At 41.8% G+C, this 20,964-nt stretch overlaps 2 protein-coding genes across 4 annotated transcripts in view; one reads left to right on the top strand and one right to left on the bottom strand.

The window, feature by feature from the left end:
* Positions 1-3,995, top strand: part of ern2 (endoplasmic reticulum to nucleus signaling 2) — a 98,386-nt gene extending 94,391 nt beyond the window's left edge. For all 3 annotated transcript variants that reach the window (XM_048552241.1, XM_048552240.1, XM_048552243.1), the window contains exon 22: positions 1,242-3,995. In XM_048552241.1, the coding sequence (XP_048408198.1) occupies positions 1,242-1,472 (231 nt within the window). In that variant the 3' untranslated portion in view covers positions 1,473-3,995. The remainder of the gene's footprint in view (positions 1-1,241) is intronic.
* Positions 3,996-4,290: 295 nt separating this feature from the next.
* On the bottom strand, positions 4,291-18,905 carry plk1 (polo-like kinase 1 (Drosophila)). The gene is made up of 11 exons (XM_048551675.2): positions 18,367-18,905; positions 17,449-17,617; positions 13,097-13,241; positions 12,897-12,990; positions 11,879-12,098; positions 9,216-9,267; positions 7,725-7,825; positions 6,859-6,936; positions 6,290-6,444; positions 5,321-5,503; positions 4,291-5,241 (listed from the first exon to the last, which is right to left on the bottom strand). The coding sequence occupies exons 1-11, from the start codon at positions 18,733-18,735 to the stop codon at positions 5,035-5,037; spliced, it is 1,773 nt and encodes a 590-aa protein (XP_048407632.1). The 5' UTR covers positions 18,736-18,905; the 3' UTR covers positions 4,291-5,034.
* Positions 18,906-20,964: the final 2,059 nt, after the last annotated feature.

Below are 20,964 nucleotides of genomic sequence, written 5' to 3'. Positions count from 1 at the left end.
TTCCTTCCCACACAAATGATAATTCCTTCGAAAGTATCTTACCCCCACTAACTTTAATTCTCTGAGTAAGTGCCTGCTAGCAAGTGTCTTTTTACAAAACGCTATTCCTTAGCAAATGCAGAGATCTTATTAATGTAACTCTATTCTGCAAACCTCATAATTAAAGACTCCAAATCAGTATTTCTGACTCTTGCCAAATGAGAATGCATTCTAGCCTCTCTTAGCAATAATGCTGGAGGCAATTATTTCAGTCAGTCAATGTTGTGAGCCTTCTAACTGTTCGTGATATTCTGTATCTCAACAGGATGCCCTGGAATAGGTGGTGGTCTAACCCTTTCTTGGCTATAACTTCAACTTTTTCTTTCTGTTAAAACCACTTTACAACACCAAGGCATTTAAGAGACATGGAATTTAAGACTTGTCATCACCAAGCTTATATACAGTACAATATGACAATCCTAAGCTTTTCAATTGCACCAATATACTAGCAAGAACTCTTATAAAGGACTTCTGTATTAAAGAAGAATTAGGGTTGGGGAGCAAAGCCAAGTTTAAAAGGGATTCCATGAGGATGATTTTGGAAATGGAGAGATGTGACGAAGAGAAAAATGGGACTTTAGTGGTTGAAAGTTTTAAATTAATGAGGATGTATACACAGCAGAATAATATCTCAGAAATAGTGGTGTGTGCTTCTGTATTGGGTTAAAGAGTTTGTAGAGCTATATATCTTCGATAACAAATAAAAGTTAACTCAAATATACGTTTTGAAACATGGTCGGCTGCCCTTAAAATCCCATTCACTTTCATCTAATGCTACTATTTACCTCATACTTTTAAGGGATAGCGAAACTAGTTTGAATGGTCTTGGGTCACTACCTTGTGGGCATGGGAAGACAGCATTCTACTGTTCCCAGTAAAGTGCTAATTGTTAATGTTATTCAGATAGTCTTAAAGAATGGCTGCTGTGCAAAATGAGAAGTGTCACAATGTTGCAGTAGGGAGAGGATTGGTGTAGAGTGGAGGGAGCTACACTCTGTATGTGGCTGTGTTTAACTTCCCAGCACAGACCTGATGAAGTCAGTGACTGCTCGAAATTGAAGTGTTCCATTTTGCCAGTGCAGTCATCAATCACCTCAGTGAGCGAAAGAACATTTTTGTATTTAAAAATCAGATTACATTTTATAGGTTAAAATATTAAAAGTTGTTTTCACTTATCTTTTATGTATAATAACTCTTCACAGAAACATCACTATCATGAATTGCCCCCAGAGGTACAGGAGACACTGGGAGACGTACCTGACCAGTTTGTGCAGTACTTTACATTTCGATTCCCAAACTTGCTGTTGCACACTTACAATGCAATGCAGATATGCAGCCATGAGAGGCTTTTTCACCCATACTATCATCAGGGAGTTGGAGACGAGGAAAAATTAACTACTGTACTTGCCTGCACTTCAACTGTGCCAACATAAAAAACTTTCTAACCCCAGGAACCCCACGGATATGCTTGTGGTATCCTGTGAAACTAAGAGAACTGCTCTTCACATTGGGATTTGTCATGTAGAGAACAAGACAGCATCCTCGGAGAACAGGAGAATTAACTTAAATCACTGCACTGACGTAAGTTTATGTTTGGAACTCTACATCCCACAACAGAACAAACTGCTTTACTGCACTTCGTTGGCAAGATTGGACTGGAAGCCAAAACATCCCTGCTGATATTTCCACTCAGTGTGGTGTACAACCAGACAAATGGACTGTCCTGCAGGGAGATGGGGAATTAAGACATAATGGGGAGAGAAGTGATCTATTAACATTGCTGCATCACTTAACAGTGATGTCACTACTGCGGAAGCAAAAGTGTTTCTCTATTAAGGAGGGTTCTGTGCTGTTGGCATTGTCAGGACTATTATTCATAAATGAACTGAATTGACTCATCAACATGTTTGTGTCATACACATAATCACTGACCATTGCAGAAGACTAGAGGGCAGCAGCTAAAGATATCTGAACAAGTTTATATGTAGCTGTAATTTTGTTGTATAAGAATGGTTTCACTAGTAACAAAAAACAATGACAATTTACTTGGTAAGATTCCTGCTTTGTCACTAATCCAAGAAGGTGAGAAACATGGTAGAATCCCAACAACAACCTGCACTATGTTGAAACAATTGATTCTGGAAATGTCATCAGTGCGCTTGTGAAGAATCTGCTGTTTGTGACAATGTTATGAAGGTTTATAGTGTAATGTTGCTGCAGCATGATTTTATTACGAATGATTGGATAAATCTTTTCTACAGAGATTATTTTCATATTGAGTAATTAATGTAATGTATTTTTTGAAAAAAAAAATTTTAATTTTATTTGAACAACCAAAGTGACTTTTCACGTCAGTAAATACATGGTTGCCCCTTCACGTGGGTAGGAATCACTGTCATCATTTACCCCTCTCTACTGAAGCCAGTGCTGTTTTGCTGAGTTACACTGAAAGGAGGGGTAGTAATGTGGTGGGTAGTTGATAGTGATGGAGGGCAGGAACAACAGGTCTCAGGACCACTGCTGTCTCCCAGCTAAGTCTGCGTAAATCCCTTTACCTGCCAGTTTCTAAACTCAACTACTCATTCCTTCTGTCAGCACATCAGTGGAGGGCCATGCATTATTTGGCTTCATAATTGAGCAAATTCAGAGATACTTTCTGTAGGCTCTATGCATTGTCTACACAGTGAAGCAGGACATAATTTAAAATGAGCACTGCACAATTGGGAGTGAACATTCTTATGTCTAATATTTGGATGTTTGACCATATCAATTTTTTTGGAGGGAGAAAAACCAGGAACCCTATAACCTACACTGCAGCTGGTATGTGTGATCCTGTATAATGTACATGGTTAAGATTTTTAAAATATCAATAGAAAGATAAATGGCACAGAAAGGTCCATTCAAATTCCATCTTCCAGCGCTTGAGCCTCTTGGACTGTAGCCATGAGGGTTATAGCACTTCAGGTGCATAGTCAAGCATTTTTCGATGCAATTAAAGTTTCTATCTTGATCAACCTTTTAGGTAATAAGTTCTAAATCCGTTACATCCACTGGGTGAAAATATTATCAATTCCTTCAGCCAATTATTTTTAAATTGTGCTATGCCTTGTGCTTGTTGATCTCTGCTAATGGAAATAGGTGATGGTATCTTTGGTGTATTCTTAAAATGCATTTGAAAAATCAAACTGCTAAAGATTTGAGGTGAATTAAAAATGGTTTGCTACGGATAAATTGTAGGAGTAGTTGCATTAAGAACTTAATAAAACACTGGGAATTTGATGTGCAATATATTTAGTCTTAGATACAAATTATTAAGATAACCATGGTTATCTCAACTCATCATTTCAACTTGCTAGCTGCTTTGCAGAAAAATTCTCCACATTGACATTAGAAGAGTGTTTGACATCTGCTGTTTGGATTTCTTTCACAGTTGACTTTTGAGCCATCAGTTCTCAATGCACCTGTAGCACCTAGTGTGTTTACACCACTATTTTCCAGCTATGCTTTATGCACATTAGTTTCTCACTCAGTTGCACAGGCTGGGTGGTTTGCGATCTTAGGAATTAGCTGTCCACCTCAACAACTTGGATAAGTTCATTAGTCACTGTGACTGCTTGGGTGCCTGAAACCCTTTACGCAAAGGGTTTCAATAATCTGCCCACTACTGCCACTAAGGGCATGATCTATTACAGCTGTGTATCCTGCTCCATTCAGACAGATGTTTTATAAAAGAGCAAATAGTTAAACGTGGGTATTGAGTTTTTTGTTTTACAAGTAACACTGACTGTATAGAAGCTCTCTTTACTATGCAGGAAGCAGAATTGTGGCACATGATTTTGTTAAATGAAGTTCACCTTCCTGTATCCTTTAATTTCTTGGATTGTACAGTTTATATTGTAAATATGATTAAAAACTTTTGTATTGGAAAGTAAAAAGGATAAAATAAAATTCCTAAACACCAAGCACCCTATGCTTTCTTCCCACACTTGGCAGAACAACATTCATGCAGAAAAAGAAAGCAGCTGTTGGCTATTTGCATTATATTGTTATTTCCCTTTTCTGTCGGGCAGAAACAGACTTGTTTCCAGTGATCCACATCCATGATTCCACTTACCAGGTGTGTGTCTTTGTGGAGGAGGTCTTTCAACAAGTACTGGCCATGCAGCTAGTAGAGGATACCCCAAAATATGTTGGGGTATGAATGTACTGTCTTTTTCCTCTATTTTATCTTTAAATCAAACACTACAAAAATTATTCAAGAACAGATTTATTTCTTTAATATGTTATGTTAAAAAATTGTAATCAAGTACAAAATGTTCTCCCATTAAACAGAGAGACCAGTGTTAATAGCTGTACAGGTAGTTGTTCCTAAAAATGTATTCAGCTGTACTCAGGATAGGTTTCATTGGATATATAGGGCCAAAAGGTTTAGCAAAATATATTCATCAAGATTCTCATTTCAGTTTTTCAACTAAACAAAATTACATGCCCATTGGAAATCAGTCACTGCATTTCCTATTGTTAAAACACCAACATACAATGTTTTCCTCCAACCACTAGAGTTCCTTATCTCCAATCTGACCAGGGAGAGGTTGGTGCAAGAAAATACAAAGTGCAAGATAGTTGTTGCCTGAGAAGCAGTAGATCAAGGTTGTAAAGTGCTATTGACATTGAGTATAAAATGTAGAACAACTAGACACCTGCAAAGAGGAGTGTAAAAGCAAGCTTGGTGGCGCACAATGTACAGCTTAAATTTACATGATCTCATCTGCGAGTCACTACACATAATGGAGAGTCACCATGTTTCTTCCCTCTTCCAACTCGATTCAAAACACATTGTTCACATGTTTACTTCAAAAAAAGTGTTTTAATACAAAAGAAAACCGAGCTGTACAAAAAGAGGGATATATTTACACAAACATTTTGTGCCCTAAAATAGCAAAGACTTGGTCCAATGAGGGCAGACATAGGTCAGCCAGACAGAAGCGCCAGTCTTCATGCTGCGTGTTTGACCCGTGTTCCCATAGTTTTTGTGGTGAGCAGCTTCTCCACCATTGTGCGTGCATAACGCAGTCGACTTGCCAGCTCCTTACAGCAGCCATGCTCCTCAATCATACTCAGCTTGAATGTATGAAATTCTCGTTTCTCATCAATATAGGTCACAGCATTCATTAGTGGGCACAGGATGATTTTGGTGTGGTCCTGAAAAAAAGTTAAAATTTCTGCATTGCATTGATCCACCAAAAGTAACTTCTAAATGGTGATTTAAAGAGGTGCTCACCTGAAAGAAGTTGATCTGAACAGTGCCATTGCTGAGGTGCAACACAATTGCACTGCGAGTCCTGAACCAGATCCGCAGGAACGGAAGCCGTGCCAATTCGTCACCTTCCCGGGGAGTGATGTTGGCCCCCGCCTTCAACAAGTGCTCACTCATGTAGTTACGGAAGTATTTCAATAGAGTTGCCTGCAAGTAGAGGACCCAATGAACAACACTCCCACTAACACTCCCTTCAACATTTTCACTTTCATGACTGTTTTGGGGCAGGTCAGAGAAGTTGTCATCCAGTTCAGGTGAACTATTACCATTCTGAGAAAACAGAAGTTGGACAGGCACCCACCATCCTCATACTTTAGAGGAGGCAGAGTCCAGATGACCACAATTCAATTGTCAAAGCTCAATCCTTTTCAATTTTAGCAGGAACCAGTGAAGTGGTAACCCTGATTTTGCTGATCCCTGAACCCATCCTGAAATCAAATCACATTAATCCTAATGGGAGGATGTCCAGGCTGACTAATAATCTCACAGACCTAACAATTATACCTCAGGCTGGAACCACATGGATTGTTGGTAGATTACTTGTTTACTGCAGGAAGACTTATTCTTCTGACAGGATCTGACGATTTTTAAGAACAGAGTGTTGCATTTACACAGCAATATCTCGCTGAATATCAAGTGACAATTCAGAGCTGCAACTCATCTCCATGCCAGAGGAATATCTGGGTTAGGAGTTCAAAACTGTTCCTCCTGATAAAGGTGGGAGTGATTCTACCAAGCTAAAGTTTCCTCCTTGGTACATTAAATATGTGCATTTAACAGATGATAGACCACTTGTGCACACCAAAGTGGATGAGATTTCTGGGATTTCTCCAATGCTTATGAATAACAAGGCAGACCAGGGTCTTGAGTCCAAATCACCAGAACTATCTGTTGATGACTAATAAATCCTGCCAGTGCTTCTCTGGTACTCACCTTTTTACTTAGGCTGGGAGGGTAGGAGCGAAAGTTCAGGTAAGTCTCAGTCATGTCACGCTCAATGTATTGAAGACTCTCCCCATCATTGTACATGATTAAACGAGTGGAATCATTGAAGAGTACACCAACACTGTTGTCACATAACTGATAACCTAGAGAATGATTTAATTTTGGGTCAGTGTACTGCCACAAGGTAAATGAACAGAATATAGAGGCTACTGTACACCCACTTAAGATACAGTATCTGACCAGGAAGAAAATTGTCATCGAATATTACACACCATGAGACACCAATAAAAAAAAGAAAGCCATCTACAAACAAACAAAAAAAATACAAACAAGTCCTGAACCAGTATGGCAATATCTGTTTCTCCACTTAGCCATCCAGATCAGACAAAAGTACAGGATGGATATGGCCTACTTGACGCAAAATCCAACATTTCACTGATTGCAAGAAGTTTCTCTTGATATTGGAATTTGTTAACTACACATCAAGCAGATAAATTATTGCAAGCGTAGTGCATTTCACAAGTTGTCTGAACAGTACTGTTCAGACTGGTACTTACCTAAACCATATTTATCTGAATAATCCACCCATTTACTGACCCAGAAGATTGGTATACAGGCTGGGTCTTCAGCCTCCTCTGTGGTGGGGAAAGAGAAAAAGGAAAATTGGTAAATCGCACATGCATACAAACAAGTTTAATTGAGAAAACTCAGACAAACAAAGATGGAGAGGGGGAAATTAAAAGTTCTTCTAGTGGTAGGGTCGACACATTGAAATACCCCAACTTTATTTTAAAAAGTTGTTTGTTTTTCTTCAAAGAAGCTTTTTCAATAGGAGAACAATTCTTTATTTGGTTCTCCCAATAGCTCTGGAGGTAGATAAAGCACTTGCCAGTTTTCTTAACTACTTTTATCCTGAAACAGGTCAGGAGAAGTCAGTTTGAGGAGTACCACACCACATAAGTTATTGCTGACTGGGGAGTTTCTTGCCTATACCACCTGTCTGAGGCACACTGGCAAGCTTTACTAGTTGATCGTGTGGGGAATACAATCAATTATGAAGAAAGCTTGCAGGACCATCAAGTCCTAGAGTTTTACAGGAATGGAGCTACCAGCTCAGAGGCAGTGACACTAATAACTGCAAGACAAAACCTCCTCCTTATATTAAGATTACTCATCCACAAAAGTAGTGATTAGTTTAATGGATCTAGCAATTTAAGTAATTTGTTAAACTAATAGGCAGTATTTTCAGAAAGAAACAAAAAGTTAACAATATGACATCATTCCACTGTTCCATTGCCATTTAATGGAGAGATTAATTGTTCAGACTAATCTTTCTCCATTACGCCAGGTCAAAAGGAGGCCCAAATTGCATTAGAAAATAAACAATTTTCAAGAGCTACCACTGAGAAAGCAGTTTCCATACCTTGTCTGATGACTGCTTTGTCAGCTGGCCTTGCTGCTACTACACTACTTAACTGTTGCAATAGATCAGAGAGGTAGAAATCACTGCATTCCCCAACATCCCTGTAGAAAATAAATTTGTTTGGTTAAAAACTAATGTTCTTAAAGCTACTCTTCAGTTTAACACAGTCACCATTACTAGCAACGGTTATAAAAAAGTCCATCTAGTTCACTGATATTGTTTAGGGAAGGAAATCGGCTTTCCTCTCTCTCACTCAGTCTGGCTGGCTGATATGTGACTCTCGACTCAAACATGATTGACTGTTAAACAACCCTGAAAAATCAGTTCAAGGACAATTAGGGAGAGGTTCTCAACATCTTGCACAATAAACAAACAAAGCTTGAAGACAAGCAATCACACTGCACAGCTGTTTGCTATTTAATCTAAGTCACAATAAGCATATGTCACCATATAAAACAGAGATTTTCTTGATCAAATCTTATGGTTTGATTAGACCAGTACAGTAGCTGTGACCCACATTCAGGATATTTGTAAAGTATTGCAAGTTGTTATTTGGAAGTACCATTTTAAGCCTTCATTCAACTCCCTTCCTATATTTGAGCAGGATATAGGTAGCATGAGTGGTATAGGAGCAAGTCCATAGGTTAGGTTGACAATGAACCTGGGCTGATAAGAGGGCAAGTATCAATCATACCAAGCAGTGACCATCTCCAATAATAGATGGTTTAACCATCACCCATTGGCTATCATTGAGGGTTTACAGTGACCACAAATGGAACTGAAATAGCACTCCTGCAGTGAGCAACTCATTGTACCCACAAAGCCTGTCCATCATCTGCAAGACAGTAGCATGATGACATACTCCCCATGTGCCTGGATGAGCGCATTTCCAAAAACACAAGAAGCTCGACACCATCCAGAACAATGTAGTCTGTTTGATAGATACCCCAAAACATCAACTATCACCCCAATTCGCAGTAGCAGCTGTGTGCCACCTGGCGAGATGCACTGTAGAAATCCAAAGATTCTTAGACAACACCATCCAAATTTATGACCACTTCCACCTAGAAGGTCAAGAGCAGTAGAAACTGGAGAACACCATCACCTACTATTTCTTCTCCAAGTCACTCCTATCTTGACTTAAACACATCGGCCCAATGCCAGTGAAAAAATGACAAAATTCTGGAAATACACCACTGCAAATCTACTGTAGTCCATAGACTGAAGCTATTCTCAGCAGCAGCAGCCCGCTACCACTTACTGAGAGAGCCAAGGTCAGGCAAGAAGTGCTGGCCCAGACAATAATGCCCACATTCTATGAGTGAATTTAAAAATCTAACTGATATTTCCATCACAATATTGAAATACAACAGGTCCAAAGCATTGTTTAAAAAAAATCTGAATCTCCTTGTCATAATTAAAACTTCCTCTGACTTCCATGAAACAATCAATTCAGAAGGCAAAACACAAATTCAAAAGGGCATTATTTACCTTGCTACTCCATCATCTTCTGACTTGCCTGGTCTGTCACCAGCTGGAACATCTATTGGATTAACATTAGAAGGATCAATAACTCAAAGACATGACTTAGAATCTCAAACAAACAATTAGGGGAAGTGAATCACCAACAGACCTCCCTGATAAGATCAGAATTATGATGCTGGCAAATTGCAGATGAATTCAAGAGGCAGAAACTTATATGTCCTCAAACTTGGCCTTTTGTTAAAAAGCACTTTCAAACCCCTTTTTAAGATTACAATGTGATCATTGATGTAATCAGAATGCAGTTCTACAGCTTGGGATAAGAAACAATTACTCACTGGACTATCATTAAGTCATAGCATCTTCAAAATTCTGGTGATGCTTTCCCTGAACGGCTGCTGATTTGTGCTACAATAGTTGCATGGAGCACTTTCATCACATGTGAATGCAGTGTCAATCTCAGCGCGTTCATTTAACACTGAGGCTTTTAAAAATCAAAGTACAGCTTTGCCTTGTTGCTGAATTATGAAAAATGTAGTGGAGACACCGGCACGCAGTTTTAAACAAAAAAAAACATAAAACAGTGCTGCACTTAAAAACATCTCACTCTAAACAAAACATTTGTGAATTCTAGTATGTATGTGTGTTCAATAGAAATAAAAGCCATGAAAAGAAATTTCCAACAAAGTTTTGACCCTATCCTATTAACTACTAGAGTTGCTTGCCTGTGAAGTAACTTGCTCCAGAAAGCTTTTTAAAAACACAAGCCATGATAGAATGGAACCAGAGAATCAAATAGTGAAGTGTAGTTTGTATATTTTAAAATATATTAACACAATTGTTCCCAATGCCTTTTCAGTCAGAGAGAGTTATAATGTTCGTTGTGCAGAAGTTTCAGTCAAATATCAACAACCAACATACCATCCTACAGATAGAGTAACTGGACTCAGTGGTGATATCATGAACAAAGTAAAGTCATCAGACAGTAATCATAGAATCCCTACAGTCTTTAAGCAGGCCATTCGGCCAACAGAGTCCCCACCAACCTTCCAAACAGCATCCCAAGCAGACCCACCCTGCTACCCTATTCCTGCAACCCGACATTTCCCATGATTGAAAACTGACCACCTAGCCTGCACATCCCTGACTCTACAGGCAATTTATCACAAACAGTCTAACCCGCACACCTTTAAATTAGATTCCATAGTGTGGAAACAGGCCCTTCGGCCCAACAAGTCCACACCACCCCTTGGAGCATCCCACCCACACCCATCCCCCTATAAGCCACACACCCTTGAACACTACAGGCAATTTTGCATGGCCAATCCACCTAGCCTGCACATCTTTGGACTGTGGGAGGAAACACCCAGAAGAAACCCACGTAGACACAGGGAGAACGTGCATACTCCACAGAGACAGTTACCAGAGGCTGGAATCAAATCTGGGTCCCTAGCGCTGCAAGGCTCCAGTGCTCACCACTGGGCTCACTTCAATATCAAGGAACAGTATCACTACAGATTCCTTCCATTTGGACTTTTACATCTTGCACAACTGTGGATGACTTATTTCATGGTCACTGGTGGCGGAATTGTGTGTTATTACAAGTTGGCTACAATTCATAATTCTGCACCATCTATTCTGTTAACCTTGTTGCCCAATCATTTCATGCGTGAAAGTCTTTACAGCCTATCATTCTTATAGCTTACATTTCATTCTAGTGTTGATGATCTGAAAGCTGACATACATTTCTGTCCTTTCACCCAAAATATTACAGATTGTAAATAGCTATTTATTGATTCTTGTAATAGTCAGTCTGTCAAGTAGTTTATTTATCCCTACTGCACATTAACCAATCCAAATATTTCTACTGCCCCATCTGTGAACACTTACCTTGTAATAAATTTAAAGCATCACAAAAGGCTATGATAATTGATACTATATCCTGTATTTACCATGCTCATTACAATTTCAAAATACTGCTGATTTTCTTTGTAAAAATATAATTTACTTTTTGACTGATTTTCAAAGACTTCATTACTAACAGATCCAGCATTTTCCCCAGCTGTTAGTGTTGTGATTGCTGGCTGCAGCTCGTAGTTTCATGTCTGTTCATGTCCCTAAATCTAACAACTTCAATCAGGTCCATTCTCAGTCATTTCCACCCCAAAAGAAAAATAACTGGAGCTTATGTAGCCACTCTTCATAAAGAAGATGCTCCACAACAAGCAACATCTTGGTGAATCTCACATCTTTCCGTACAATGGTGACCAGAAGTGTACACATTACTCCAGCTGTGGCCTAACCAAAGTCCTGTATGGTTCTAATGTAACTTTCCTGCTGTTATAAACTATGCTATGAATGATAAAGGCAGGGGTCCTGTATGCCTTAACTACCCTATTAACTTGTCCTACTGGCTGCAGGGATCTGTGGACAAGCACCAAGAATTTTCTATTCCTCCGAGCTTCCTGGTGCCCTGCCATTCATTGAGTACTCCCTTGTCTTCTTACTTCTTCCAAATGTATATCACCTTATACTTTTCGTGGTTAAATTCCATCTGCCATTTATCTGTCCAATCTATTTATATCCTTCTTCCTCTACACTCAGATTCCTACTTCACACAACGCTACATACATACCAAAAGTCAAGGACCAGCAACATTCAACACATGATACCTTTGTTGAGTTCAGCGAGTGGCCGTCTCATACTGGAATCAATCCCACCAGGAGCCAGAGAAAATCGGGGAGCCATAGTCAAGCAAGTTGTGGGCAAACGTACAGGCAGGTAGCCAGATGTAAAGAACTCATCATTCAACAGCTCATGGATGCTGGGCCGTGCACTTGGATCTGACCGAAGCATCCTCTGTATGAGGTTGGCGGCCACGGGATTAATGTGCTAGAAAAGGAATTAGAGCAGTTAATAGTTTCAAAAGCAATATGGAATTTATAGAACTGAAACAGACCATTAAATCCATCCAGACCAACCTCTTCACATTTGAAATGCCACAAACGTTTGTGCACCCCCCCACTTGCCTGTGTGGCTTTCTCTTCAAAATGTATGCTGTTCACCTCATCCACTTTGTGTAATAATCAGTGGCATATTTTTAGTAGTGTCTGGGTGACTAAATCCATCTCTCTTATCAGCGTGGATGGGGATATTTGTGGAGTTGCTTCCTTCAATACACTGAAGTTAATTGCAGGTTATCATTTCAAGATCACTGTAGCTGCTTTAGCACTTAAAATGCATCATGCACAAAGACAAGCAGATGCTTGGACATGAAGAGGGACCAATACAGTGAGGCCAGTGCTAATTAGTTAAATGAAGAATATTGAAGAAAACAGAACTGTTCCTTTTTTAGGCAGAAGGCAGCGTGGTTGTGAAAAATGTTGGACAGATCTTTAGAATTCAAGAGGATACTATCCCATCTGCCTATAAATCTGTGTTACGTGCACAGAATTTCATAAAGCTGCCGTACTCATTATTGAAACAGTCATTGAAGTGGCCAGTTACTCATTTTTCTTTCAATTTAAATCGCTTAAATTAAAAAAGGTATGCCTGAGAGTGGGGGTTACAATCAAAGAAAACAAGATTCCCATCCATGTTAGTGTGCATCAACCTTATTTCACACAAGAGCTTTCATGTTGCAGATATTTTTGAAGCAATTTCCCCATAATAGTAGCAAAATGCACACACCTTGGGAATATTATATTCATTTTTCTTTATCCTCAGGTAGGTCTCTTTCAGACAGGATGTTTCAAATGGAGGTTTCCCCACAAGTAGTGTGTACCTTTAAGTGGTGGTGGAGAAAACAAGGAGTTAAAAAAGTGACAAGTAAGATGCAATACATTTTTTAAAATTAAAAATGACCCAACAGCAGATGATGAAATACTCACATAATACAGCCCAGAGACCAAACATCAACTTCAAAACTATGCCCTTTCTTGCCAATTACTTCTGGGGCAATGTAGTTGGGGGTCCCACATAAGGTCTTTTTGCGTTCTCCTTCATACTGTACGGTCGTGGCTAGACCAAAGTCACCTTCAAAACAATCCACATGCAGGCCAGTGATTATTCTCAATCATAGACTGGTTACATCGCAGCTCAATTTGACCTGATACTTAAGTGCCAATTTCCAGATGCAGCAACTCCATGTTTGCATCATAGGCCTTATTTTCTTAGGCAATCATCCAATTTTTTTTGGGATTACAAAAGGGATACAATCAGAAAAAAAAAAGACCAAATTAGAATCCACTGACACTGTTTGAAGGTAAATCCACATTTGATACGTGGGAGGCTTTTAAGGAGAGGTTGATTAGCGTGCAGGAGAGACATGTTCCTGTGAAAATTAGGAATAGAAATGGCAAGATTAGGGAACCATGGATGACAGGTGAAATTGTGAGACTAGCCAAGAGGAAAAAGGGAAGCATACATGGGGTCTAGGCAACTGAAGACAGATGAAGCTTTGTAAGAATATCAGGAATGTAGAGCGAATCTGAAAAAAAGGGATTAAGAGGGCTAAGAGAGGACATGAGATATTGCTGGCAAACATGGTTAAGGAAAATCCCAAAGCCTTTTATTCACATATAAAGAACAAGAGGGTAACTAGAGGAAGGATTGACCCACTTAAGGGCAAAAAAGGAAAGTTATGTGCTGATTCAGAGAAAATGGGTGACATTCTTAACGAGTACTTTGCATCGGTATTCACCAACGAGAGGGAAATGACGGATGTTGAGGTTAGGGATAGATGTTTGCTTACTCTAGGTCAAGTTGACATAAGGAAGGAGGAAGTGTTAGGTATCCTAAAAGACATTAGGGTGGACAAGTCCCCAGGTCCGGATGGGATCTATCCCAGGGTACTGAGGGAAGCGAGAGAGGAAATAGCCAGGGCCTTAACAGATATCTTTGCAGTGTCCTTAGACTCGGGTGAGGTCCCAGAGGACTGGAGACTTGCTAATGTTGTCCCCTTGTTTAAGAAGGCCAGCAAGGATAATCCAGGTACAAAGAACAAAGAAACCTACAGCACAGGAACAGGCCCTTCGGCCCTCCAAGCCAGCGCCAATCAAGATCCTCTGTCTAAGGTAATTATCGACCAGTGAGCCTGACATCAGTGGTTGGGAAGCTACTGGAGAAGATAGTGAGGGATAGGATCTATTCCCATTTGGAAGAAAATGGGCTTATCAGTGATAGGCAACATGGTTTTGTGCAGGGAAGGTCATGTCTTACCAACTTAGTAGAATTCTTTGAGGACGTGACAAAGTTGATTGATGACGGAAAGGCTGTTGATGTCATATACATGGACTTCAGTAAGGCGTTTGATAAGGTTCCCCATGGCAGGCTGATGGAGAAAGTGAAATCACATGGGGTCCAGGGTGTACTAGCTAGATGGATAAAAAAACTGGCTAGGCAACAGGAGACAGAGGGTAGTAGTAGAAGGGAGTTTCTCAAATTGGAGACCTGTGACCAGTGGCGTTTCACAGGTATCTGTACTGGGACCACTGTTGTTTGTGATATACGTAAATGATCTGGAGAAGGTGTACGTGGTCTGATCAGCAAGTTTGCTGATGACACCAAGATTGGTGGAGTAGCTGATAGTGAAGGGGACTGTCAGTGATTACAGCAGAATATAAATAGACTGGAAAGTTGGGCAGATAGAGTTCAATCCAGGCAAATGCGAGGTGATGCATTTTGGAAGATCAAATTCAAGGGCGAACTATACAGTAAATGGAAAAGTCCTAGGGAAAATTGATGAACAGAGAGATCTGGGTGTTCAGGTCCATTGTTCCCTGAAGGTGACAACGCAGGTCAATAAGGTGGTCAAAAAGGCATACGGCATGCTTTCTTTCATTGGGCAGAGTACTGAGTACAAGAGTTGGCAAGTCATGTTGCAGTTGTATAGGACTTTGGTTCGGCCACATTTGGAGTAGTGTGTGCACATTACCAAAAGGACGTGGATACTTTGGAGAGGATGCAGAGGAGGTTTACCAGGATGTTGCCTGGTATGGAGGGTGCTAGCTATGAAGAGAGGTTGAGTAGATTAGGATTATTTTCATTAGAAAGACAGAGATTGAGCGGGGACCTGATTCAGGTCTACAAAATCATGAGGGGTATAGACAGGGTGGATAGCAAAAAGCTTCTCTCCTCTCCTCTCCCCCCCCCCCCCCCCCCCCCAGAGTGGGAGACTCAATTAATAGGGGTCATGGGTTCAAAGTGAGAGGAGGAAAGTTTAAGGGAAATATGCATGGAAAGTTCTTTACAGAGAGGGTGGTGGGTGCCTGGAACACGTTGCCAGCGGAGGTGGTAGACGCAGACACGTTAGGGTCTTTTAAGATACATTTGGACAGGTACATGGATGGGCGGGGAGCAAATGGACGCAGACCATTAGAAAATAGATGACAGTTGACAGAGGATCTTGATCGGCACAGGCTTGGAGGGCCGGTTCCTGTGCTGTAGCTTTCTTTGTTCTTTGACACTATCAAGCTGGACCTTCCAGATCCAAACCACATACTGTCCGGTTCATTCGCATCAAATGCACAATAACATCTCCCTGTCTGTGCCATACTCATGCACTCTGGTTTACCATGCTTGCACAGAGCTTCCTTTAAACACTATTGGCAATATCCACAGCCCAGATGACCCTTTTGCTAGATTGGGATTGCCTATTCTAGAACCATGTACATGCAAAACCACCAACAAATCCAGGGAGGTTTGGGCCAGCTCTTGAGTTTTATAGTCAGGAATGGGATACAATAATCTAGAAAAATTAAGCTAGCGTTTAACTGCTCAACTTCTCTATTCATCTTCTGTTAAAATGAAGACGCACAGGGCAGCATAGTAGCTCAGTGGTCAGCTCTGCTTCCTCACAGCACCAGGGGCCTGGGTTCAATGCCACTTTCAGTCTGTGTGGAGTTTGCACATTCGCCCAGTGTCTGTGCAAGTTTCCTCTGCGTGCTCTGGTTTCCGCCCACAGTCCAAAGATGGTCAAACTACCTAACATGCACGGGGGAAATGCAGGGTTACAGGGATAGGGTAGGCAAATGGCTTTGGGTGGGATACTTTCTGAAGGGTCAGTGTGGACCTGTTGGGTCAAATGGCCCATTTCCTCACTGTAGGGATTCTAGTTTCATACGATGCACTTCTGTTGCAAAACTAAGTGTCTCCATCAGATCAGCTGAGGAGTTGCAGTAGAGGTTTAATTTGGATAAATAAATGTGAGGTGCTGGTGCTGGTAAGGCAAATCAGGGCAGGTCAGTTGTACACCTAATGGTAAAGCCCTTTTGAGAGTATTGCCAAACAGAGAGGCCTTGGGTTGAAGGCTCATAGCATAGAAGGTGGAGTTGCAGGTAAACCAGGTAGCGAAGGTAGAGTTTGGTACACTTGCCTTATCAGTCAGTGCAATGAATATCGGAGTTGGGAAGGTCATGTTGCGGCTGTACAGGATATTGGTGAGGCCACTGTTGGAATACTGGTCTCCGTGATAGAGGAAAGGGATCGTTCAGAAAAGATTTACAAGAATGTTGTTGGGTTCAGAGGGTTTGAGCTAGAGGAAGAGGCTGAATGGACTGGAGTTTTCATCCCCCAACCTGGACATTGGAACCTGAGGAATGACCTTATAGGAGATTTATAAAATCATGAGGGGCACAGATATAGTGAATCGCCAAGGTCTTCCCCCCCGCAAGGTATAGGAGTCCTAGATTGGAAGGCATAGGTTTATGGTGAGAGGGGAAAGATTTAAAAAGGGACCTATGGGGCAACTTTTTTTCCACACAGAAGGTGATGTGTGTATGGAATGAGCTGCCAGCAGTAGTAGTGGAGGCCGTCATAATTACAGCATTTCAAAGGCATCTGGTTGGGTGTATGAATAGGAAGGGTTTAGAGAGATATTGCCAAATGGGACTAGACCTATTTACGATATCTGGTTGGCATGGCTGGGTTGGACCGAACGGTCTGCTTCCGTGCTGTACAGCTCTATGACTAAGTGACTGTTGGCTTCATGAACTGGCTAAAGACTATCGACAACCGACTGCAATGCTTTACCTATTTAACAATGAACACAGCAGGCCAAGCAGCATCTCAGGAGCACAAAAGCTGACGTTTCGTGCCTAGACCCTTCAAGGTTCTAGGCACGAAACGTCAGCTTTTGCGCTCCTGAGATGCTGCTTGGCCTGCTGTGTTCATCCAGCTCCACACTTTGTTATCTTGGATTCTCCAGCATCTGCAGTTCCCATTATCTCTTATCATGCTTTACCTATTTTCACTTCCATATCATCATTGAGGAAAAGATTGCCAAGCTTGAGATCTCGATGAATAACGTTGTTATCGTGCAGATATTGGCTGCCCAGGATGACTTGCTTCAGGTAATACCGGGCCTCGGGCTCAGTGACAGCCTTCCGCCTCTTGTGCAATTCTAGTAAAGACTGAATGTGACAATTAACTTGTGATCGGTATTAAAAGAAAACCAGTTCACTTTATAAACAAAATTAAAGAAAAAAACAGTATTGAACTTTTGGCCGCAGCCGATCAGTAACACAAGGCAGTGCCAGCTGACAGAGGAGAGGAGAATCACCAGCTAGACTTAGGGTAGCAACTGTGGCTTTACCGAACCATTTGAGGAATTAAACAGAGTGAGGAGTGGAGATGGGAATAGCACGAAACAGGATCAGACCAACCAGGGGCTGCTCCTTCTGGCTCGCAAGGCCGAAGCTCCGCCTTCTTTAATACGAGGCACCCGCCAGCCAACCGGCTCCGAGCTGCCGCAATTTTAAATACAAACCCCATTTCAACTAAAAAAGACAGCAGCGGGCAGCCCTTCAACCTGGATGGGGGGGGGGGGGGGGAAGAGAACGGACAGGCTGAGCGCTGCCCAGGCCCAGGGCCCTGAGCTGCTGTACCCGGTCTGACAGTGTCCAGTTCCCCCACCTGATCGGTGCCACTTATGGGTGAGACCCTCCCCCAGCCCCAAATTGTTACAGTTGGTTCCAATGGGAGAACGCTCCGACTCGGCTCCATTCACCGGGATCCTTTGTCCCGCAGCTCTTCCCTTCCTCCGCTTACAACCGTCGATCCCGGGGGGAAGAGAGGGGGTGGGGGACGCGGCGGTCAGTATAAACCGGTGCCAGCAGCTCCCGTCAATTCTCCCCCCCACTCCTCAACCCGAGGCACTCACCCTCCGCCTGCATAGCTCCAGGACAACGTAGACGAAGTCATCGTCCTCGAAGAAGCCGTGGAAGCCCACCACGTTGGCGTGATTGAGGCTCTTGTGTATGGAGATCTCCATGGACATCTTCTCCCTCTGGTGCGGCTTCATCAGCAGCGTCTTGGGCACGATCTTCCCGGCGAACACCTCGTTGGTGTCCATGTCGGAGATCTCGTAACACTTGGCGAACCCCCCTTTGCCCAAGAAACGGCCCCGCACGTACCTCTTCATGGTCTTGGGGTTCACCAGGATGTCGGGGATCTCCTTGGCCACCGGAGCGACGACCGACGGGGCCGCAGACCCCGGCTTGGCGGACGGTTTACCGGCCACCGTGGTCATTATTTGACCGGTTCACAGTGCAGACAGGGGGAATGGGGAGAATGGAGTGCCAAATCGAAGTTGAGCAGGGTCTTCTCCGAGTCTGGTTAAAAAGTCGCTGCAAACCGTGTCCGTCCCAGGCCAGATGCTCGGGGGCTCTGATTCAAATCTGGAGCGTCGACAGTTAGCAAGCCGTGCGCCGCTCCTGATTGGCCAATTGTATTTAAATAGAACCCGAGGGCCCGGCTGAATGCCGGGAAAGAACGGTTTAAATGCACCGTGCCGGCTGCTTGGTGACTACGCTGAATGACAGCACCTTCCACCAATCACAGCCGACACCCCCAACCTGTCGGTTCGTTTCTGAGCAACGGAAGGAAAGGGCTGGGATTCGAGCTGCGACCCCCACCCCAATCCCTCCACGTTCTCAAAGCTACCCAAGCATCTCAGTCTGCCCCAGGCTTCTGAAGGCATTGATTGGGTGTAGGACTTCCAAAGTTACTGCTCAGTTGGGAACATCCTTGCCTGAGAGCCTTAAACAAAATAAAATTAGATTAAATGCCTTAAATCGGGTGCTTGTGCACTCCACCTTAGAGGCTCTGGAGCTATAATCCAGACTGACATTGACAGAGATGCTGTTTTACAGATGCGATTTTAAATAGAAACCCTGTCTACTCTCTCAAGCGGACATTCTGGGATTCACCTGGTTCTTTTCCTAACTATTGTGAGTTACATGCATCCTTCCACTTCCACACGATTAGCTCTGATGACCCTCAAAAATCTATTTACACCCCCTTCTTGCCTACATGTTCTCTTTTAGCAGCATCTTCAGAAAACAGGGTTACTTACTAATGCTGACGATGTCCAGCTCTAAGTTGCTAGCACTTTGTTGATTCCTGTATTTCCAATTTGTCAAATTCCATAACTGACATCCAGTAAAGTACAGGTAGAAATTTCCTCCTATTAAATATTGGGGACACAAAAACTCAAACGTAGAAATTAAAAGTTGATTGTATTAGTTTTAAACACATTAATAGGAAAAACTGATTAGCAAGTTTGAGACTCTAGGACTGGTGGCATAGAAAGAAAACTTGGAGGCAGACTTTCAGAAATTACATTAGGAAATACTTCTCACATTAAAGGTAGTAGCAAAACTCTCTTCTACATCTAGCAATCAATACTAAATTAATTTATAATTTCAAAACCGAGATACAGTTTGTCTAAGTGGCAGAGTAGCCTGGGTTTGGATTTGCCCACATGGGACTTTCAAACATTTTCACAATCTTTCCTCAATCTGTTTTATTTGCTCCCTGCCCCCAATTCCTCTTCCCGCTCATGTCTGAGCCTTGGAATTTTTGACCTCTGAAACCCTTATTCACGCCTTCATTACCTCTAGATTCAACAATTCCTGCATACTTTTGGTTGGCCTCCCACATTCTACCCTTGCAACAACTTAAATTCACCAAAATCTCTGCTGTTTGTGTCCTTAATTGCAACAAGTCTGTTTAGCTAATACCTTGTCTTTGCTGACCTAAACTATTTTCTGGTCCAGTAAAGCATTAAATTAAAAGAAATCTTATCTTTATTTACAGATCCTCAATTGCATTGTTCAGCCCATCTTTATAATCTCTGCCAATCCCGTAACTCTCCAACAGACCTGTATTCATCTAAGGTAGGCTGAGGAATGGCTTGATTTTAATTGTTCCATTCTTAACTGTCCTTTGTCATCTTATCAAAGGTATGATATCAATGTAAGTACGTTAAAAAATGGGATGTGGGTATTGCTGGTTAGGGCAACATTTATTGCCCATCCCCAAGAGACAGTTAAAAAATCAATCACATTGCTGTGAGCCTGGAGTCACATGGGCCATACTAAGTAAGGATGGCAGTTTCCTTTCCTAAAGCATATTAGCCCAAATCGGTTTTGCCAAAACAGTGACATAGTCATCAATTGACTCTCAATTCTGGATTTTTATTAATTTCAATTTGCACGATCTACCATGGCAAGATTCTAACCCAGTTCCTCAAAACATCATCTGTCTCTCTGGGTTAATAGTCTAGGGCTAATGCCATTAGGTTGTTACCACTCCGTTATGCTCAGTTTTGGTCATTTTATTTAAGCAGGGACACTATCGCTTTGGAGGCAGTTCAGAGAAGATTCACTTGGCTAATTTCTGGTCTAAAGGAACTTGTCATGAGGAGAGACTGTGTAAGTTGGTTTGAATGCATTATAGTTTTGAAGAATGAGACACA

Source organism: Stegostoma tigrinum, chromosome 23, assembly GCF_030684315.1.
Source record: "Stegostoma tigrinum isolate sSteTig4 chromosome 23, sSteTig4.hap1, whole genome shotgun sequence".
NCBI classification, from domain to species: domain Eukaryota; kingdom Metazoa; phylum Chordata; class Chondrichthyes; order Orectolobiformes; family Stegostomatidae; genus Stegostoma; species Stegostoma tigrinum.
This window is presented reverse-complemented; position numbering and strand designations above follow the sequence as displayed.